Below are 23727 nucleotides of genomic sequence, written 5' to 3'. Positions count from 1 at the left end.
AGATGAAGCGCCGGAAAAGACGCCTAGAGAGTATCTGGAGGGCCAGCCGATCCGAATCTGACCGGACACTAGTTAGGTCTCAAATTCAGACCTATCTTGTGGCGATGAGGCTGGCAAAGCAGGAGTATTTTTCCAACCTCATTGCATCAGCAGATAATCGCCCAGCCGCCCTGTTTAGGGTGACCGCTCGCTCCTCCATCAGGGAGCGGTAGAAGATCCCTTAAAGGGTCGAGCTGAGGAATTTGGACAATATCTGTTTGATAAAATCGCTCAGATTCGGGAAGGGTTGGACACAGACTGGGTGGATCCGGACGGGGTGGGGAGGCAGGTCTTGATGTTATTATCTGGGATGAGTTTGATCCTGTGATCCCTGAGGACATGGACAAGTTAATGGGGAGATTGAATGCGACCACATGTTTATTGGACCCGTGTCCCTCCTGGTTGGTATTGGCCACCCGGGAGGTGACACGAGGCTGGCTCCAGAAAATCGTGAGCGCTTCTTTGATGGAGGTGTTTTCCTGCCGCCTTGAAAGAGGCGGTGGTGAAACCCTCCTCAAGAAGCCTTCCCTTGACCCAGCTAGTTTAGCAAATTATCGTCCAGTCTCCAACCTTCGCTTTTTGGCAAAGGTTGTCGAGAGTGTGGTTGCACGACAGTTGCCCCAGTACCTGGATGAAACTGTCTATCTTGATCCATTCCAGTCCGGTTTCCGGCCTGGTCACAGCACGGAAACAGCCTTGGTCGCGCTGGTTGATGATCTCTTGAGGGCTCGGGACAGAGGTTGTTCCTCTGTCTTGGTCCTATTAGATCTCTCAGCGGCTTTTGATACCATCGATCATGGTATCCTGCTGCGCCGACTCGAGGACTTGGAGTGAGTGGCACTGTTCATCGGTGGTTCTCCTCCTACCTCTCCGACCGGTCGCAGAGCGGTGTTGACGGGGACAGAGATCGACCCCAAGGCGCCTCTTATGTGGGGTGCCGCGGGTCGGTTCTCTCGCCTCTTCTGTTCAACATCTATATGAAGCCGCTGGGTGAGATCATCCGTGGTCTTGGGGTGAGTTGTCATCTATCGCTGATGATACTCAGCTCTATATTTCCACCTAACCACCCCAGCGAGGCTGTTGAAGTGATGTCCCAGTGCCTGGAGGCCGTGCGGGTCTGGATGGGGAGGAACAGACTCAGACTCAATCCCACCAAGACCGAGTGGCTGTGGATGCGGCGGCCCGGTACAGTCAGCTAATTCCATCACTGACCATTGGGGCGAACTATTGGCCCCCACGGAAAGGGCTCGTAATCTGGGCGTCCTCCTGGATGCACGGCTGTCTTTAGAAGATCATATGATAGCCGTCACCAGGGAGCCTTTCATCAGGTTCGCCTGATCGCCAGTTCGCCTTTCTGGATCGGGCTTCCTTATGCACGGTCGCTCATGCCCTTGTTACATCCGCCTGGACTACTGTAATGCTCTCTACATGGGGCTCCCTTGAAGTGTGCCCGGAGACTCCAACTGGTCCAGAATGCGGCTGCGGGTGATAGAGGAGCACCTTTGGCTCCCATGTAACACCCTCCTGCGTAACCTGCACTGGCTCCCAGTGGTCTTCGGGTTCACTTTAAGGTACTTGTCATCACCTTTAAACGCCCATGGCCTAGGGCCGGGATATTTACGGGACCGCCTACTGCCACCATTAGCCTCTCACCGACCAGTGCGCTCTCACAGAGGGACTCCTCCGGATACCGTCAGCTAAACAATGTCGGCTGGCGACCTCTGGGGAGGGCCTTCTGTGGGGCCCCTACCTCTGGGCAGGCTCCCTCTGGGGCTTCGTCAACTCCCCGATCTCAAGTCCTTCCGCCGCGAGCTGAAGACGTTGCTGTTTCGAAGAGCAGGACTAGCCTGAATGTAGTTTTTTAAATTGGGATTTTTAAAAAAGGGGTTTAAATGAGGTTTTAAATTTGTATTCAAAAGTCAGAGCATCAATTGAATTCAACTATCTATTCTTTAGCTGTTTTTAATCTATTATATGTTTTCTGTTGTTGTTGTTTTTTGTCTGTGAACCGCCCTGAGTCCTTCGGGAGAAGGGCGGTATACAAATATAATAAATAATAATAATAATAATAATTTTCCATTTTACAGTATTAATGCTTAGTTAGTAGTGGTAGGGAATTTGATCAACCTCAAACCTGCCTAAAAACAGTAACATTTGGTATGTGGTCAGGATATTTCCACACATACATAATCTGTGGAGAGTAGAGAGCTCTAAACATCCTCAGAAGAAACTGCATATACTTTTATTCAAACATTACAGGATTATGCCCTGATTCTAACACTTAATTTGAGCTCTGGCAAATAACGTTTATGACATAGACAAGTGAGAGCTCCATGATGGTTTGCTTGTACAGGTAGTTCTATAAGTTATGCCCACAATGGACCCAAAATTTCTGCTGCTAAGCAAGACAGTTGTTAAGTGAGATTTGTCCCATTTTATGATATTTCTTACCACAGTTGTTAAGTGAATCAATGCACTTGTTGTGAATGATTGCTAAGTGAATCTAGCTTTCCTATTGACTTTGTTTAGCACAAAGCCCAAAAGATGAACATATGACCCTGGGACCCTGCAACCATCATAAATACATGCCAGATGTCAAGCGTTTTAATGTTGATCATGTGACCATGGGATGCTGCAACAGTTAAGTGTGAAACATGATCATAAGTCACTTTTTTCAGTGCCGTTAACTTTAAAAACAGTCACTAAATGAATGGTTGTAAATCAAGGATCGCGTGTAAATATTATGCAGATCCCTAAATATGACATTACTAGTAATCTACGGATGGATTCCCATTGTACTGCACTCAGCAGTCATGTTGCTTGAATCAATCCTTATGTTTGCTAAAGCTGTTTTGACTTAAAATGGCAGTTTCCTCTCATGAAGAGAGTTTCATCATAAAAGCCAACTATTAGTCAGTTTTAAAATTCTGGACTACTATTTCCCAAATTGCACAATTCCAAAAGAGGAATATTACAATTGGTATAAATCATGAAAATCTGAGAAATGGATATGACTTACTTCATTTATACTTTGCACACTTCCTACATTCATTCTTGCAGTTAAGTGAACCTTACTTTGTTCCCAAAATTCATACTGAACAGGCAAAAACTGTATAACAGCTCACTGTTGCCCTATCCCCTAAAAATTATGGGGAGGGTGTCAATTGTACCACAAAATCTACTAGTGCCCGCCAATATACTAAACAATACAGAGTTGCAGTTCAGCAACATCTGGGAGACTACAGATTTCTTGTCCTTCATAATATATTTATTCCCAAACCAAAACTGTAAAGGACTCCTAGACTTGCAGGTGTGTATGTGCAAGTATAAGGGTGTAAACCTGTATATTAAATAAAACATACCAACAAACTGAGAATCTTACTATTTCACACATTTTGTGAATCAAAAATACCATATTCTTGGTAATTATAGATCTCTATGCTCAGAGACTTTGCTTCTTTCTCTTTGATTTTCTCCTTTGAATTCATCCTAATTGGACAAGCTCTATGGCTTCATCCCATTAATGGATTCTTCCTATACTAGACATTTTATGGTAATATACTATATAGGACAATTCTGAATCTAAGGGAATAAGATTGCTAGAAAAAAAGCAACCATGATCCTTTGGTAAATTTCGCAAACCTAATAAGCGCCGTCATCTACAATGATGCAATCAACCCAAGCCTGTAACAGGTGCACGGGGGAATTAAGAGTAGGATTTCCAGAAGTCTGAGTATACTTCCAACTCAATGGCAGTGATAATTACCTTCTGGAAAGGGAAATGTTGTATTCTCCTCCTTACCAATATGGATTTGCAGACTCCAGCCACAGCTTGGCAGGCTGCTGAAGTGGGGAAGTCTATGGGCAAGTTGGGCAGGCCCAAGATGGTCACAAGGGGCAGCAGACCCTTCTGATTCACAAATTCCTGGCAATGGTCATCTGTAGTATTATTGCTGAGGATCGATTCCACAAATTTCATCTGGGGAGACAGAAAAATGACAAAAGAGGGAAGAAAAGAATTAAGCTTTTTTACAGTTCTAGAAACAGCTAAAATTCTACATCAAGGGGTATGGAAAACAGAACAACTTCTTAATTCAGTAGTTCCTTAACAAATTCTGGAATATATGCTATCAAAATCAAATCCATCCAACTTTTTAAATAGCAAGAACATTAAGGCCAAAAATAAGGTTTTGGGTAATTTTATAACATTCTCAGAACACAAGTATCAAAATCAAAATAGAAACCTCTTCTTTCAACATCTGAAACTATGGTAATTTAAGGATACCATCCAACTCAACAGCAGAACCAGCACAGCAGTATTATTTTAACAAGAATTTGAGATAGCTATTACATTTTTGAACTCCTGCCCTGTTATAGTTTGAAAATCTTATCAAGTATTTTGATAGAAATGTTACAGCGGAAAATATTAATATTTTTCATAAATACCTTGGAAAAGTATATGTTAAGCTCCACCTACTGTTCAAGAACTTACCACATTAAGGATGTAATCCATGAGAGGAATTGGTATCCGTTCTTCTGTCCCAACGACCCTAGAAAGAGGGAAAATTACGATCACTGCAAACCTTCCATTTTTTTTTTTTACAACGGACACGTGTGATCTCCTACACTCACATTTTAGATTTTATGCAAAGCTTTCTTCCATTAAAGTTTTCCAAAGAGATAAGAGTGAAAAAAGGGCGGAACTATTACTCATCCAGCCTCTTTTAACACAAAATATCCATAGGGCAGCTCTGCACCTGGACTGCAGCAATAATGTGCCAAAAGCGGCATCAAAACGACAAAAGGAATCAGGACTGAAGGGGAAAAGAAAAAAAGAAACGGCAAGGGGAGGAATGAAGCAATACTGTCCATTTTGGCCAGAGGCCTTGAACCGGATTAAAAATGGGAATATGGCAAGACCCGTTAAATGGTTGACTGCCAGGCGCCATGGAGTTCTGCAGTAAAATGGAGCCAGGCAGGAGAGAGAGAAGGGGAAGAATCGGAGAGTGACGTAAAGAGCATGCTCCGTACAGAATTTGGTCGGGATAAGAAGAAAATGTCTGATGTAAGCAAGGAGGGATCAAGCAAAATGCAGGGCGGGGAGGTGGGTGAGGGGAGGATATTGGGGCTACTCCAGTCCCACTAGGCACCTGCCACATGGCAGCAGACAAGCCAAAAGGAAATCCGGCCCTGCTACTTTAGCCAGAAGAAACATGGCCTCCTCCCTGAAGCTAGGAGAAGTTTAACTGTTTCTAGACCTTAAAAATATAAAGGTCTTACTTTTACTTTCAAGAAGGACAACATAAGGATTGCAGAATCTTAATTCAAAACAAAATTTTTGTATTAATGGGGAAGCCAAAAAAGTGTTGAATCCAGGCTGCCTTTAAAGTAATGAACTAGTTATATTAAAAAACAAAAACAAAACAAAACTGGGAGGGAAAGCCTTTCCCTCCCACAACCCCGATATTCTGCTTTCCTTTCCTCGCAAAGCACCATGATGTCCCTGAATTAGCTGGTTTCAAATGCTGAATACCAGTGTTGCATTTTCCCCCAGCATCACCCAGCACAACTCCTATAAATGAGGAGCTGATGGGGTTAAATTGTCCCATAGACAGAAAATTTCAGAGTTCAGAAGTTTACAAAGAAACAGCTGGCAGGCGCTCAGGAGCTGTAGGAGACTTTGCCAAACAAACAGTGAGCCAAGACAGCCTCTTAGCAAGGTTCTCACAAGCTGAGATCAGGGTGCCAGAGAGCAGGCGCACTCTGCTAAAAATGCTTAAAGGGACATTACATCCCAGTCCATTTGTTGGCTCTGGAAACTTTTTGTCTTCAGAAATATCACATTTGCTGTGTTATAGGTCCCTGAAGTTCTATCAAATCAAATAATTCTATTTTTTTTTCTCTACAAGAAGTATTATGAAGCTTCAGCCTCTGATTCATAGTGCTGCTGAAATCTTTCAAAACAGGTCTATATTAGCGTACAGGAATGCCTATGAGCATCTCTTCTGAACTGTCAAAATAGCACGTGGAAACAACTAGGAATAGCTTTTGGAGCAGTCAAATAGAGTCTAAGGGAAGAGGCTGCTTTAACCATTCCAAAACTGATCTTTCCGATTAGAGATAATACTTTAAAGAGTAAAAAAGACTTGATATTTATTATACTAATAAAACAAAAACTATTTGGAAATTAATGTAATTAGTTTTGCTTAAAAGAGAATTTGAGAGGAGGTATTCTGTGAACATTAATAATTCAGTGGACTTATTTTTCCAAGACCAACCTGAATTAAAACTTGTCATGGTATACTTAACTACCATTCACATATGAACATGCAGTCTTGGGTCTGGTTAGTATCCTGGAAGCCCCCTCCCATCTTTTAATTAACTTTTAATGTCAACTTTAATTACCCTTGCTTCTGTTTTAAATTTTAAGTTTGATTTATATGTTAATATTTTACTTGCACACTGCCTAGAGTCCCTCTGTGAGGGAGATGGGTGATTACTAAATGTGGTGCTGTCTGGCTGGCCAGAAACAGACAGAAGGACAGAGGGACAGTTGTGCCAGTTGTGGGACAGTAGCATTACATTAAAAAAAAATGACCACTCTGAAAGAATTTATTTCCAGGACAGAAAATGTAGCACTTGAACAACTTGTTGGCCTGACAAAGATATTTTTGCCTCAATTTCACATAAAACTCAGACTGATGAAGAATTTTGTGAAAGCGCTGAATAAGGAAGGTGAAAGCTTTTTGTTATTTGAGACAGACACTTTCAAGAATAACTGATGCCAAGATTAAGGAAGGAATTTTTGTTGGCCTACAAATCAGATATATCATCAACAACCACCACTGAAGGACCTGTTAGCAGGGCCAGAGAAGACAGCCTGGAAAGCATTCAAGGATGTTGTTCAGAATTTTCTTGGGAACTACAGAGAACCAAATTACATTCAGCTGGTTCACAATTTTTTTTTACAGCAAACAAGATCATGAAGTACAACATGCAACTGAAGATTCATTTTCTGCAATCACCCTTGACTTCTTTCACAAAAATCTAGGTGCAGTAAATGATGAATATGAAGAAAGGTTTTACTAGGACACTGCCACAATGAAAAAATGGTTTCAGGTAATCCATCAATGCTGGTTAACTATTGTTGGACATTGGAGTGAGATACATCAAACACTGAGTACAAATGAAAATCAGCAGCAAAACACTTTTAGGCCTCATGCAGTGTCAGAAACATTATGTCATTAAATACATAATAGTCATTGAAAGTTAATTTGATATTTCTCAAGGTTTCTAAGTGATACAATGAATCTGAAATAATATTTGTCTTGAATTTGAAAACATCTATTATAATCACTAGAAATTTTTAAAGAAGTACAATTTTTGAGAAAAAAATGTTGCCCAGTGGAATCAATACTGACGATGGCACATAATCCATAAATATTATTTGACTGCACTTGAATCATATACAAACAATTAACAGTAACATCTGATCAATGTGCTAGCCTTGCTCACAACTCATAACAGCTAGTGATCCTTTATTACAAACATTGTCTATTTTTTTAGATAAAATTTTTAAATAAAAATTGACACAGATTCTTCCTGGAGAGGGGAGGAAATGCATCTTCTCATGAAAACCTATAACACACTACAGAGACATGGAGAAGGAAGGGATAATTCACATTTATTTGCAAACAGGGATCCACTGGAAAAACAGAGAAATTTATTTCCTAATATGCATATGAAAGATTGTGATACAGATGGGTAAAAACCTAGTCAGATTTGAAATCTAACTAAATTATCATCGCACCATTAGGCTTTGTTTTGCCTAAGTGATTTTTACATTTCCTCCTCAAAGAAGAAAAAGAAATAAAGGACAAATTCACTGTCAGTATATTTGCTTTTTGTCCTTTTTTATCATTTCAAAAACATTTGGGGATTATAAAACCTGAGCTGGCAAAGGCATCTATGTAGCCAAATTTAAAGTAAAATAGAAAAATAAGTTAGAAAATATGTATCAACTCTATACTGAAGCTGCAATTTCCAAAATCAGTTCAGACATGGAAGCCCAAAACATCTATCAGATTTGTAAAAGAAACTCAGATTCTACTACTTTGTCTCCAGAAGATGAAATGCACATCTTTGCTCTTTTAATATAGATAGTACTGAGAAAGTAAGAGATCTTGATAGCAAATTCACCAATAATGACTTTTTTTCAAGTAAAAATATACCCTCTTCTGGAAAGGGGATGAAATTTGGAGATCTACTGCAGCTGTTTTAATTTGTGTGTTTGTTTTAAGAAATAAAGAAATGCATAAAGGCTACCTTACACGTAATTTATATGAGTATGGGTAGCATACACAAATAAAAATTAAAAAACAACCAGAATTAAACCAAAAAGAAAAATAGCAATAGCACTTAGACTTATATACTGCTTTACAGACCTAAGTGGTGTACAGAGTCAGCATATTGCTCCCAACAATTTGGGTCCTCATTTTACCCACCTCGGAAGGATGGAAGGCTGAATCAACCTTGAGCCTGGTGAGATTTGAACTACCAAATTGCAGGCAGCTTGGCAGTCAGCAGAAGTAACTTGCAGTACTGCACTCTAACCACTGCACTACCATGGCTCATAGAACCAAAATAAAACCAATAAACAATCATAGACATATCTGAATATTTAAAACATTTATATAGCTGCCTATCTTATATTGAGTAACAAGCTCTCACTCAAACTGTGTGTGTCTCCTGATTTCAAAAGGCAACCATAGCAACAGAGAAGACATATTGTCGAGATCTTATTAAATGACACTGTCTCAGAGATGGGACTAGGAGCATGTTTACTCTGTATGATTGAGTGATATAGACAGAAATAATCAGAGATAAGTAGTCCTACAAATAGCCCAGCCCTGTGCCATGACCTGAAAACCAGTACAGCTCCTCAATCCAAAGACCACCACTGGTCATCAAAATGTGCAACCACAGTGCAGCCTCAGCACTATACTCCAGATTCAGACCAGACTGAAAGAGCTTCAGATAATCCTTTTCCTACAATGATATTTGAAAACATAATGCAACCACCTTCTCAATAACCCTGTCTAAAAAGGTTAGAGATGGGGCAAAAACTATCCAACTCCATTGGATCTAACAATGATTTCTTGTTGTTAGTTGCGAAGTCATGTCCGACCCATCGCGACCCCATGGACAACATTCCTCCAGGCCTTCCTGTCCTCTAACATCCTCTGGAGTCCATTTAAACTCATGCCTACTGTTTCAGTGACTCCATCCAGCCACCTCGTTCTCTGTCGTCCCGTTCTTCTTTTGCCCTCAATCTTTCCCAGCATTAGGCTCTTCTCCAGTGAATCTTTCTTCATTTCATTTCATTTCATTTATTAAATTTTTATACCGCCCTTCTCCCGAAGGACTCAGGGCGGTGTACAGGCAAATAAAAACAAACAAGACACTATATATAAAATATAAAATTAAAAAACTTATTATAATTTGCCTAAAAATTTAAAAATCTATAAAAACTAAAACCCCGTTTAAAATTAATAAAAACTATAAAATCCATAAAAAATTAACCCAGCCCCGCGAATAAAAGATGTGTCTTCAGTTCGCGAAAGGTCGAAGGTCAGGTATTTGGCGTAAACCGGGAAGCTCGTTCCAGAGTGTAGGAGCCCCACAGAAGGACCTTCCTGGGGCCGCCAGCCGACATTGCTTGGCGGACGGCACCTGAGAAGTCCCTCTCTGTGAGGCGTGCGGGTCGGTGGGAGGCATATGGTAACAGTAGGCGGTCCCGTAAGTACCCAGGCCCTAAGCCATGGGCGCTTTAAAGGTCATAACCAAAACCTTAAAGTGCACCCGAAAGCCACAGGAAGCCAGTGCAGTCTGCGCAGGAGAGGTGTTACATGGGAGGTACGCGACACTCCCTCTATCACCAGCGCAGCTGCATTCTGGACTAGCTGAAGCCTTGAGTGCACCTCAAGGGGAGCCCCATGTAGAGAGCATTACAATAATCCAGCGAGAGGTAGCAGTGCGTGAGTGACTGTGCACAAGGCATCCCGATCAAGGAAGGCGCAACTGCGAACCAGGCGAACCTGGTGGAAGGCCCCCTGGAGGCGGCCGTCAGATGATCTTCAAGCGACAGCCGCTCATCCAGGAGGACCCCTAAGTTGCGCACCCTATCCTTTGGGGCCAATAACTCGCCTCAACAGTCAGCTGCAGCTGCAGCTGACTGAATCGAGATGCCGGCATCCACAGCCACTCCGTCTTGGAGGATTGAGCTTGAGCCTGTTTCTCCCCATCCAGACCCGTCGGCTTCCAAACACCGGGACAGCACTTCAACAACTTCATTGGGGTGACCTGGGGTGGAGAAGTACAGCTGAGTGTCATCAGCGTACTGATGGTACTTCACCCCAAAGCCACTAATGATCTCACCCAGCGGCTTCATGTAGATGTTGAACAGAAGGCGAGAGAATCGACCCCTGCGGCACCCCACAAGTGAGGGCCCTCGCGGTGACCTCTGCCCTCCTGTCAACACCGTCTGCGACGGTCGGAGAGATAGGAGGAGAACCACCGATAAGCGGTGCCTCCACTCCCAATCCCCCAGCCGGCGCAGCAGATACCATGGTCGATGGTATCAAAAGCCGCTGAGAGGTCTAATAGGACCAGGGCAGAGGAATAACCCCTGTCCCTGGCCTCCAGAGATCATCCACCAATGCGACCAAAGCTGTCTCCGTGCTGTAGCCGGGTCGGAAGCGGACTGGAGCAGGTCTAGATAGACGGATTCTTCCAGGTATTGGGGTAGCTGACGCCACAGCACTCTCTACAACCTTCGCAACGGCGAAGGTTGGAGACTAACGATAATTTCCCAAAATAGCCGGGTCCAAAGAGGGCTTCTTAAGGAGGGGTCTCACCACCGCCTCTTTCAAGGCGGCAGGGAAAACCCCTTCCAACAAAGAAGCATTTATAATCCTCTGGAGCCAGCCTCGTGTCACCTCCTGAGTGGCCAGCACCAGCCAGGAAGGACACGGATCCAATAAACATGTAGTGGCGCGGAGCCTCCCCAACAACCTGTCCACGTCCTCGGGAGCCACAGGGTCAAATTCATCCCAAACAGACTCAACAAGACGTGCCTCGTCTCCCTCGCTTGGATCATTAGGTGGCCAAAGTATTTCAGTTTCAATTTTTTTCAATGATTTCTTGACAAGAAGCTAAACCAACACCTCTTTCAGAACTGGTGGAACCATCCTCTCTCTTAGGGATGCACTCACCACAAGGATCCAATCTCATTTCCCCTTCCAGGATCCTTGACCAACCAGAAAAGACATGGATCTAGAACACAGATATTAGACATAGCCCTAAAAACCCTGTTCCACTTCCTCAGAACTAATAAGCTCAGATAACAGGTAACAGAGTTACATCATTTGTCAGTCAAGTTCACAGAATCTGAGCAAGTTCATCTAACAGATGCCTATAATAATCTTCATTGCAGCCTTATAGGTGCTTCCCTGGTCCTTCCCTACCCAGGAGTGACTAAAATAAAGCTGCTGGTTGGGAATCTGTGGACACAATAAAAGCAGACAAACCCTCATATTTCATCACTTGTTTAACTGAGACTCTCAGGAGCTCCTTATTTCATTTGGAATGCAGCATTAAATGAAATCCCAGGTATTACTTCAAATGTTTTATGCCCTACTCAGAAATTACCCACAGAAATACCCACATACTGCTAACACATGAGTGATCTTGCACACTTTCTGTTTTGCATACTGGACTGGACAGCCAAATTTATGCACAAATTTTTTTGGCCATAAACAGCAACTATAATAGTAGATAACCTGAGACAAACATGAGACTCAGTATAAACAGCTTATTCCCGTCCTACCTTGTAATATCCCACCAATTTTGACATTCCTCTTTTCAAAAACATTTACCATTTGGTATGAGGTTTTTCTTGGAGGGGAAAAAAATTCTGAAGCCCCTTAAATTGCTGGGCTAAATTGCTCAGACGTTTTCTGGAACTTCATCAGAATTGTCATACACAAAAATTACTGCCCAATTTCTTGTCAGAGAAACCTGACTTCCATCCAAGCTGGTAGCCTGAAAGAGCAGAGTAGGCTATTTTTGGCCATTTTGGCAAAACAAGCTGTCACATGCTGTTTCTTTTAGCTTCATTTACTCACTGTTGACTAGATTCTGCCTCACTCTGCTGTGTGGCATTGAAGCTTTGCATGGCTTGTACTTCTTCCTCTTCTTCATCCTCACTGGAAGCCTCCTCAGCTGCATGAGTGGAACGAGGCGGAGGAGCAGCAGTCGTTCCATCGGCCTTCTGAATTGAGGGCTTTTGGCAAATATACTTGGGATCTCGGCCCAGGTTACAAATCTCTTCCAGCAACTGCAAAAATGTGTATATAAACATGTTGGTACTCTTTCTACTAGAATAATAGTACTGTATTTCAAGTTAGATTTTTTAAAAAAATAATCAAATAACAGATAAATGCGTACCTTGAGAAGCTCATTGGATTGACAGTTATAAAACACAGCGCTGTATAGCAAGGGACATTTTCCTGCCTCTTACCTTAATTATGGCTGTGGTAGCATCTGTCTTGAGCGTGGGCTGATGTCTCATAAGCTCATCAACAGCACTTCCAAGATTGGAAGCAGTATCTCCTAGAATAAACATGGGAGTCAGAATGGGGGATGCAAGATATATAAGCATTTTTAAAGAACTGAAGTCACTACATGAGGGCATTATTGCACTTGGCATGAATCAGCCCAATTAAAAGGCAATAACTGGAATGGCCAAAATGTATAACTCAATAGCTCTAAAGCAGGAGGCTTACCAACAGTCAGGTATGACCACAGTATTCTCAGATGGATTACTGCAACATGCTCTATTTGGAACTGTCCTCAAAAACTATTCATAAATTTCAATTGTAGCAACCTGCATGGTACAGAAGTGAGGACCCAGGAAAGCAACATGTGTGGAAATTCAAAAATTGCTGTCTTGCCTGAAGCATTAAAATTGCTGTCTCCGAAAAATAAAAATGGAAAACCTATTCCTTGCTTTTTTCTAGGTGAACAGCTAAACTTTTAAAAATTCCTAGGTTTGAATAAGTAGACTGAGTTCTAAGAAATTTTTATTCCCTTAATATTTTAATGTTGGGTCTTTTTGTAATTCTATGGGTTATTCACAGAAAAGCCAAATATAAGTATTTTAGCTAAATTTCATGGGGACTCATTAGTGTGAGTGCAGCAATAATACATATTCACAACTATGGCATCATATATCTTCATGCCTAGTCTAACTTAACCATATTCAAAAAGAGCTCTAAAAACCTATTTCTTCTCCAGGCCTTGGGTAGACTGGATGGTTCTATGTGTAAGGTTGCCTTTTAATGGTTGCTTTCTTTTTAATATTAGATTAATTTTTGTTTTTAGCTGCATCGTAAGTCTTATGGTATGAGCCCAGAATCATTGTACAGTTGGGCAGCCTTACAAATTATAAAAAGAAATATAATTCCAGTTATCTTTGCACATTAGAAATAATAGCATCTTTAGCCTTCTATGAAACTCCCTAAAGATGGCTGGTGCTCCAACACAAAACAGTCTGTATATAAGCTAGAAAGCTTAACAGCTAGATTCATGGCTGGGCTCATAAACTGCACTAGGCAATAATATGATTTCTTTGATTTTGGTTTAGTGAATTGAGTGAATACAGCCACTTGAAATGGCAGGCTTTTTTTTTGCAATTTCCAAATCCTCCTTCAACTTCAATTAAAATTGTTTTCTGCCATTCTGAGCCAGAAAACATGTGAAAAGTATACTTCCATATAAAATTCTACATTAAAACTCCAAGCCCACGGGGAAAAGAACCCACTAGATTTCACCAGTTAAGGCCCTCTAGCCCTCCATTAGGTGAACCACTGCTCAATTTAATCATTCCAGCCAATTGCCAGGATAAGACAAATTGTGACTGTAATGAATTATAATTCCCAATTTATACTATTTCAAGCCATTGCGTTATGGTCATAGTTTAACACATCTCCAGCACACTATAGGGCAGAAGTGGGATATACCCTCAAACTTCCTCTTTCTTTTATCTAGAATTAACCTGCAGATGACAACATCCAATATCAAGCTCACTAAGCAGTGAAGAACAAGCAAAATTCCTAGTATAATCACTCTTCAATTTAACTTACCAAGTGGATCTGAACTACGCCGCCTCCTCATTGCAGGGAGATAGTCTGGAGAAAGCAAGACCTTGAAGAGACGCTCAAAAGGTTGACACTGAACAAAGGATTGAAGTCCCCGGGCATTCAGGCACAGAGCACTGAAGACGTTGGGGAGAGAACCCAGAACTTCCCTAGTGGCAGGGACCTGTCAGGAGAAACAGACACAAAACAGGATCAAAAAGATCATCATCTTATAGTCATGCTACACAAAGTACATTTTCAGTGAGCTCTACGTTTGAGGTTATGATTAATATAAACACACAAGACTACTTCCATTTCTAATGCAGTCTATCTTTACAAAGTATCCCAAAAAGTGGCATGACAGAAGAAAAATGGAAGGGAAGTACTTTTGTTGTAGAGAAGGAAACACATTTATATGCAAAGAGGAAACAGCAAGAATTTGAAAAGCAGCAGCTTTATGGGACCCCCTAAAGTTATATCTGGCTACCTAGCTACCTTCTTAAGTATGAATACAGATTCAAACGTGGAAATTGGGAAGCAAGGGTAAGAATGAAGAGGCTGATTGCTAGGCACCAAACCCATACATGTAGAGTTCAATAAAGTATAAGAAAGTGTAATTTATTATACTCTGCCCATTATACCGGAATCTTCCCCAAACTGCCAGCCTCAGCCTGGGTACAGATAGATAAGGTTCTATAGAGCTTAATGGAGGTCAATTCTGGATCTCTTGCAGCTGTGCAAGGACTATGCTTAGACCTCTCTTCTGCCTGGCCGGGTGTTTCCCAACACTGAATGAGGTAAAATGGGAAATTATCCAGATTATTTTTTCCTTCTCATCTTTCTTCTTCAGTTTGAGAACAAAGGAAATATGTTTTCAAAATGATGTATTTGAAAATATGAGCTTATCCATAATATGTATAACCAGAGTACCTTCTAAATACTAGTACAACAGCACCATCCAATTATATAAAATCCTTTTATCCACGTTCAGTGAGCTCTTTTGAAGTTCTAGAAATAAGTGTTATTCCAATATTTCTTAGGATTTCCCAACATTTCAAATATAAAAGAAAGCAACTGAAGTGTTTTTACAGAAAACCAGATATAATCCAAAAGACACTTACATCTTTAATAAGGAGAGCATGCAGCATGACGTCTGTTAGGCCATTGTCCTGTAGGGAGGACAGCAGCGAAGGCTCTTGGAATACAAAGACTGTTACCACCTCAGTGGCTGTCAAGAAAGAGCACAGAATGATGCAAGTCATTCACAATTCAGATTTTCTAGGCAGAAAAGAGAATCTTGGCAGCCAGGCTGTAAGGCTGTAAGGCATCGTCTTAATTTAGCACAGCCCAAGGAGAGAAATCAAGAGGAGTGTAAACTGATGAAACATGCAAGACACAAATTCTTTATTAAATATAATCATACCTACCGAGTAAAAAGAGTGAGGGTCCATAATATTCTGCATTGCTGATAATATGTTTCAGAGAGGTAGGCAAAGAGCCATCCATCACTGCAAGAAGAGGAAAATAACAGGCCAGCCATACAGTTTAGAAATCATATACAGAATACACAGTCAGAATTGTATATACTTCAATTCAAAATTCTGCACCAGAAAAGTACAATTTTATAACCCAAAACATCTTAGTGCAAAACATATTATGTTTTAGTCCACCATTAAAACAGAGAACCAATTATATATTTTGCTAGTCATAAAATTAATTAAAAAGTTAGCTTTTTCCAATTATATGGAATATCACTCAGCAAGTTCTTTAGCTTCAAGAATTGATCACTTCTACAGTTTTCCTTGATAAAAGCTTCAAAACTGATACTAGAAAATTCAAGGATTCATGTTCTCAAGGTGGTGCCAAACTATAACCAACGGATGGAAACATTTCCCCCACCCCCTGGGAATGGCTTCGTTTTTGTTTCACTTATAAATTTATATAAATGAAGACAACTTTAAGTAGTATACAAAAGCTATAGTCACAGCCAATGCAACAATAATTTTAAAAAAACACAATACACGATAAAAGAGTTTTTTAAAAAAACAAAACATTCCTGACACCACGAGCTCTAAAGCAGTCATCCCAAAAACCTTCCAGAACAGTCAAGTTTTTAGAAGCTTCTAATGGTCATAAGAATGGAGGCTTCCTTTGTCTGGTGGTACGGGCAGGCAAGCTGCTCTAGAGAAGGGAAGCATTCATAGAAAATGTGGGGCTGCAATTGAAGACCATCCAGACACTTTAGTTTTGCCAGTGAGTGGCCTATAGCAGTTAATCTCATGTTGTGAAACACTATTGCTGTGGGAATTGCATCAGCTACCAGTTAAGTTTCTGAATGCAATTCAAGGTACTGATCATCACCTGTATGGCTAAGAATGTATAACTTTGAGACTACCTGTTCCTTATAGATTTTGCTCACCCAGTCTGACAGCACAGAATTCTGAATATACCTAACTCTAAAGAAGTAGATTAAGGGGGAGCAAAAGGATGAATGAACATGCCTGTTCTAGGTAATGGGGCAATTGGTGCACCAATCTTAGCTGGAATGGAATAAGGTCTTCATGGCCACAGCCCCCACGTGCTGTTCCAGATTCTATTAAGATAAGCTAATAGTATTTATATGCAACAGTGAGAGAAGAGCATGCTGTCAAAGAACTCAAAGGAAAGACAGCCCTAGTTATTAGCGAATCTCACCATGACGTATGCCATCTGAGAAAGCTGGGTCTTGGATGGCCTTTTTTAGGAAGTTCAACATAGACTTCAGAAGTGCTGCTCGTTGAGGGATGCACTGGACTCCTGAAATAGGGAGGTCAACCAGAAATGAAATCAATGAATAGAAAATAATCTGAAAACAAAGGAATTTTCTGTAAGAATCATTACACACCACTTCGGGGTGAAATTAGGGTGTTTGTGTTGTTGCTGCTGCTGCTGCTGCTGCTGCTACTGCTGCTACTTGGAGTGGTGGCATTTGAAGCTCGTGTTTCAACCACAACTTCCTGCCGATTCTCTCCAGAAGTGGAAGGCCCAGGGCTACTTTCCATGGCTACATCAGAAACTGAAGATATAAAAAGTTGACCAGTTTGAAAAAAATCTTATGACGCAATCTGACATTAAGAAATTATGTACACGTATACACACACAAAAAAATTCTGGTCAACATCCATTAAAAGGACAATTTGAATTTAAAAAAGAAGTTTTGAGGAGGCAGGATACCTTGCTGTACCCCAACTGTTGGGGTATCAGTCCATCTAAGATGCCTATATACTACCTTTTCAGACTGAGGACAACACATGACCAGAGCCAGGATAAAAACTAAACTGATTCTCTTTTAAATTAAATGTATAATTATTCACCAAGGATGTTATGATTTCTCACTTTTGTCTCATTTGAATAACAATTCCATATGGAAAACAGGTGTGAAGTTTATCTTCTACCTTACAATTCAGATGGATTTGTTTCATTTCAAAATGCAATTTCAGAGATGGAATTATGAAACTTTATATTTGTTTCTAATCTTGTTTCATTTTAAAATGCATTCAGTTGAAACCACTAAGAGAAATATACTGAGTTACAATTAAAATAAATAAATCTGTTTCATGGATGCTGTCCACTAAATTTTGTTTAGCACAGTTTAGATACGTTAATAAAAGAAATAAGTATCATTAAGATGTTTTTGCCTTCTACATCTGTCTCCATCTCTTCACCCTCCTGTGTAACAGTGGAAACAGCAGGTCTCTGGATCTTTGGTTTTATTACAAAAGGACATTCCCTCCGACATAGGTCTGCTTCATGCTAGAAAAGAAGTTACAAAAAGACAATAATATGTGAAATTTGACAAACTGCGATACTCGAACATGTGTAATTTTTTGATTGTAATGACAGACTTCAAGTTCAATTGCATTACAAATAAGTATTATCTCACCACTTTAAAAAATGAAAAATACACTTAATAAAAGGGCAAACCTCTGATAAAAAAATATCCTACCTCTAGTCGGTAGATGAAGATAGAGAGGCCACTGTGAGACTGGAAGGCTGCCATGTCTAGGTTTGTGATTAAATCCACAACACGGACTGCTCTGGTCACAAAAGTGATCTGGTCCTGTTCATCCCCCAAGAACTTGATCACCTAGGGAAAACAAGGTTTCGAAGACATCTTTCTAAAACTAACTGAGTGATTCATTTTAAACATATTTTTGATATTAATAAATATTCAGTGCTCTAGAAGAAATACCATCTTCCCCGAGATAATCATGCACCAAACAAGTCCCCAAGATAATCATGCACCAAAGAAGTCAAAACAACCAGATGACTAGAATGTCAAAGGTAAAAGATAAAGAGTGAAGCTGACCAGACAAAGATAAGAGCCATTTTGAGCTGTGAAAAACCTTCACTTCTCAAGTCTTACTATATCAACAGACAGCTAATCAGCAGCTCTGTTTCAGTGACCAAACCCCTTACAGATAAAGAGGGGCCAGGGGAACACTTGCAGAGCTACTATGAGAAATATTCTAAGCAACTATTGGACAAAATCATTCAACTTTGCTCAGAGTTGGATTCTAGCTAGGGAATTCCTGAGCCTTGTCTGAGCTCAGTTATCTGGAAAGACCATGAACCAGCCAATACTGTGGGAATGACTTGCAGCTCCTACTTAAGGCGTATGTGGCAGCCATGGCCGAGTGGGGGGTGGGGAGCAGGGATTGCACAGATCCATCTTGTGTGCCAGAGAGAGGCTGGAGCCCAGTGATTGTGACTGTTTGGGTACTGGGGACAATTATTTAGGGCACTGGGAGTTGTTTTTGAGTTGCTAATTTTTATTGTCTTTTTTATGTTTCTAATCACTGTTTGTGTGAGCCACCCAGAATTATGGCATATAAAATAGCAGCCATATAAGTCTCTTAAATAAAACAAATGATTATGATCTTCATTTTAACCCTATGTCTATGAGTTGATTATTGCATTTTATCATACAAGCTTTGATAGTAGAAAGTTAAAGGTATATTATTTGGTTAGTTGATAATACTATCTATTTAATTCTTTAAAAAAAGCCAAAACTCAACTGTGGCAGATAAAGTCAGCAAATGATCTTATGACTCTTTTTATGTGAGAGAATATCTGATATAAGCTAACTTCTCTACTTCAGAGGCCCAAGACTTTAAACAGCCCAAATTACATAACCTGGAAAAAAATTCCTTTAATTGCTATTCAAGATTTACAAGTTTTGTAAGGAGTGAGGAAGGATATGTGTATACACACACAGAACACTGGTACCCACACATCACATTCTTTTATATCAGCATATCAGAAAGAATGTAGTGTAGAATTTTCATTTACTTTCCTAACTCAACTTCACAAACAAAATTTTTTACCTTCAGTAAGGCTTCCATCATGCCACACGAGACAAGAGCTTCCCCTCCTGCATCGTAGCTCGCCAAGTGATATAAGAATGAGAAGAGTGCTGTGGCAAACTGGTGGGGATATGGCTCCATAGAGGGATCTAAAGAAAGGGACAGGGAATACCATTACATGTTCCAAAATTTAGCAAAATATGTTAATTGCTTCTAAAATGCACAGTTACTGACCAATCATGGCCTGTATACAGTTCCGGACTAGTACTGGTAAAAATCCATGGTAGGAAGCTGTTCCAGTACAGTCAATAATACTGCTGAGTTTTGGAGTCCGTTCCAAGTGCACAATGGAAGTTAATGTCCTCAGTGAGGCAGCTTTAATATCCTGTCAAGGAAACAATGAGACATAGACAGGTACTTAGATTATAATTACCTTATTTTAACATGAATCTCAAATCTTCCCTACTGGGAGTGGGGGTGGGGGTGGGGGTGCAAGAGAGGGAGAGGGATAGATGGATCAGTTAAGTACATAGCTAAAACTCTTTTAACATGCAGGAAAGAAGAATCATAGTCCAGTATCCAATTTCTCAAACTTCAAAACATTATTTAAAAATGCCCCCAAGAGTGAATCATTTGGTTAGACTGGAAGAGCAGAATACAATCTTATTAAAAAAAAAAAAAAAAAGTCAGTCAGCTGTTAACTTCCAAAACTGCTATGAAGAATTGCAATTTCTATAAGGAGTATTAACCAATAAATATTCTCGCTACTGGGTTTTGGATTAGTTCCCACGGTACAGAAGATTTTAAAAATGAATCCTTAATTGCCTTTTTTATTTGCCTTGCCCTTTTCATTTGCTTTAAATTGTCTGGGTATTTGGTTTCTGATAATAAAGCAGGAAACATCTAAGAAAGTCAATAATCGCTCAGTCCAATCCAGTCCCAATTGAGCAGCAATTTTTCTTTGCCAAAATTCAGTTGAATAAACAGACTTACCATTAATTGTTTATCTGTAATTTGTAGCACATCTACTAACTCTTCTATCAACCCATTGTATAGTATGCTATTGGCGGATTCCTGCAAAGCATTTGAGTACACTGTGGAAAGAGTATTTTTTGTAGTTAAAGGATGGAGAGAAAAAGCAAATCCAATTATTACTTCAACTGAGTACTTTTTATTTATGGTAACAGAAACCTCTATTTTTGGTGCTATATATCAGCTGTTTCCTATCAGAAAATGCAAGGAAAAAAAGATGTTTATATTTTTGTGTCACAGATTTAGCCATGAAAGAATGCAGCAAATATAAGTAGTAGATCTTAACAACCAACATTTAAAAACTCCATTAGTTTTTAAATATTATACTAGGGTGTCCTAGAATAACGAAAACAAAGAGCAAGAATTATACATCTTGAAACATGGAAGCTTTGTATTTCTTTATTCTTCAAATTTTCTTTTCTATGTTCTCCTAACGACTCCACAAGAGGCCACTGGCAATGTTAGGCACCATGATGTTTGATTGGCAGGAATTATTCTTTGCAAGTTCAGGTGAGTTAGCAAACCCTCTAAGTAACTGTTTGGAACTAGCAAAAAACTATAGAGAATTGTAGAATGCTGAACCTAGTTGCAGTAAAACATATTGTATTATTCTACTAATCTTGGGCTGGGATAACATTTTATCATGCTGTCTTGAAAAACAGATTAGTAGCCTTTAGTTCTTAAATTACTACTCCTCTTAGATATATCAGTAAGAATGTAAGACTGTGAGGTTACTGCAATGCTCATAAATGTGAGTACTGCTTGTAAATTACTTTTTTCAGTGCTAATATAACTTTGAACTGTTACTAAACAAACAATTGTAAGTCAGACTACCTGTATCAAGTGACAATACTGTACAATAATCCATGAGACTACTTTAAACTACTAAAATACTTATAATGGAGCTAGAAAGTCTATACACACCCTGTCAAAATGCTAATTTTTGAGTTATTAAAAAAATCAGACCAAGATAAACCTCTTCAGATTTTCCCCCACTTTTCCCCCCCATTACAATTATAGCAGTATACAATAGTAGCTCAGACTGGCCACACAGATGATCTCAATACCAAGAAAAGTGAAAACTGCCTGTTAATTAAAAATTTCTGACGATATCTTGAAACCGATCTTGACTTTGGAATGCTTCCTCTCATAGGGTTTGAATTACAGGTAGTACTTGACTTATGACTACAATTGACCTCAAAATATATGTTGCTGAGTTTTGCCCCATTTTACGACTTTTCCTACCATAGCTTTTAAGCGAATCACTGCAGTTGTTAAGTTAGTAACATGGTTAGGTGAATCTAGCTTCCACTTTGATTTTGTTTGTCATATGATCGCAAAAGGGGATCATATGACCCTGCAACACTGCAACCCTCATAACTGTGAGTCAATTGCTAAGCATCCAAATTTTGATCCCATGACCATGGGGATGCTACAAGTCATAACTGTGAAACACGATCAGTGCCGTTGCAACTTTGAACGGTCACTAAACAAACTGTTGTAAGTCGAGGACTACCTGTACTTGGGAACTTCTCCCATTCAAGTCCTCAGATCTGTCTGTGCATTTGGGTCAAAGAATGTCTGTTTCAAATTTTGCTAGACATGTTGAAGTATTTCTTTGCATGGTGGTGGTTTTTTTCAACTGCTATATCAAGGTAAGTTTCTAAAAAGCAGCCTAGAATCTGAATTAAGTTTCTCAAATTGAACTATTCCATAAAAGCAGAAAAGGACTATTTTAAATTTACCTATAGTTCTCTTTGCATAAACTCACATCTTCAATCCTGGCATTACTCAGAATAAAATACCTGCTAATATCCTCACCTAATATAGAAATGGCATGCAGTCTGGCTTGGACAGCTTGCAACCGCTTTTTATGATTGGAAAAGCCGTGGGCCAAGCGAATGTGTGTAAACAGCAGCATCTACAAGAAAATTAAATTGCAATGATTTTATAAGCACCACACATAATCAGATATATCACATACCATCAAGAACTACCATCCGACCTACATATGTGAATAAAGTACAAAACAAAATGACGTAAAGTAAAATTTCAATTTAGCAAACCTCCATTTACCAGACTTAGAATGCAATGGCCAAAACTGCTTTCATAGAGATATCTGCCCTCTCCCCAAACAATGACAAATGTACATTTTATCCAAATTGTGTTCAGATTTAGATAAAACTCACATTATTTTCAATAATGTATATGCTCTTATGTTATTCCTGCCAATTTACAATATCTGTGTAGTGATAAACAGCAAAAATAAATGAAAATAACAAACTCAGTCCAATAGGGACTCCTTCCTCTGAATACTCAAGGTTTTACTTTACATCATTGCACTGAGAGGGAATGATCTCTCTCTTACTGTTTCCCAATATTCCCCAATAACCAATATTGCAGGTACGGAACAAACAAAACCGATCTAATTGTGATCTCTCTCGCTTGGATTATTGTAATGCTCTCTACATGGGGCTCCCCTTGAAGTGCACTCGGAGGCTTCAGTTAGTCCAGAATGCAGCTGTGATAGAGGGAGCTCCGCGTAGCTCCCATATAACACCGCTCCTGCGCAGACTGCACTGGCTGCCTGTGGCCTTTCGAGTGCACTTTAAGGTGCTGGTTACGACCTTTAAAGCGCTCCATGGCTTAGAGCCTGGGTACTTACGGGACCGCCTGCTGTTACCACATGCCTCCCACCGACCCGTACGCTCTCACAGAGAGGGACTTCTCAGGGTGCCGTCCGCCAAGCAATGTCGGCTGGGAAGGTCCTTCTCTGTGGGGGCTCCCACACTCTGGAACGAACTTCCCCCGGGTTTACGCCAAATACCTGACCTTCGGACATTCCGTCGCGAACTGAAGACACATCTTTTTATTCGCGCGGGGCTGTCTTAAATTGTATTTTATCAAATTTTAAAATTCTTATTAACTAATTTTAAATGGGGTTTTTAGCTCACTGTATATTTTAATTTTCAGGCCAATTTTAAAATAAGTTTTTTAATTGCATTTTAAATTATATATTGTACTGTTTGTTTTATTTTTGCCTGTACACCGCCCTGAGTCCTTCAGGAGAAGGGCGGTATAGAAATCAAATAAATAAATAAATAAATAAATAA

The 23727-nt window shown here is 40.0% G+C and overlaps 1 protein-coding gene across 10 annotated transcripts in view; it reads right to left on the bottom strand.

The window, feature by feature from the left end:
* Positions 1-23727, bottom strand: part of HUWE1 (HECT, UBA and WWE domain containing E3 ubiquitin protein ligase 1) — a 104829-nt gene that overhangs the window by 49454 nt on the left and 31648 nt on the right. For 8 of the 10 annotated variants that reach the window (XM_058173344.1, XM_058173345.1, XM_058173348.1 and 5 more), the window contains 15 exons: positions 22436-22535; positions 20576-20676; positions 19817-19967; positions 19604-19731; positions 18223-18363; positions 17915-18029; positions 17122-17292; positions 16932-17033; positions 15665-15745; positions 15359-15465; positions 14244-14421; positions 12620-12711; positions 12225-12436; positions 4532-4589; positions 3806-4018 (listed from right to left, as the gene is read on the bottom strand). In XM_058173344.1, coding sequence (XP_058029327.1) covers positions 3806-4018; positions 4532-4589; positions 12225-12436; positions 12620-12711; positions 14244-14421; positions 15359-15465; positions 15665-15745; positions 16932-17033; positions 17122-17292; positions 17915-18029; positions 18223-18363; positions 19604-19731; positions 19817-19967; positions 20576-20676; positions 22436-22535 — 1950 coding nt within the window. The remainder of the gene's footprint in view (positions 1-3805; positions 4019-4531; positions 4590-12224; positions 12437-12619; positions 12712-14243; positions 14422-15358; positions 15466-15664; positions 15746-16931; positions 17034-17121; positions 17293-17914; positions 18030-18222; positions 18364-19603; positions 19732-19816; positions 19968-20575; positions 20677-22435; positions 22536-23727) is intronic. The other 2 variants (XM_058173351.1, XM_058173349.1) reach the window with 1 other exon arrangement.

Source organism: Ahaetulla prasina, chromosome 2, assembly GCF_028640845.1.
Source record: "Ahaetulla prasina isolate Xishuangbanna chromosome 2, ASM2864084v1, whole genome shotgun sequence".
NCBI lineage: Eukaryota > Metazoa > Chordata > Lepidosauria > Squamata > Colubridae > Ahaetulla > Ahaetulla prasina.
This window is presented reverse-complemented; position numbering and strand designations above follow the sequence as displayed.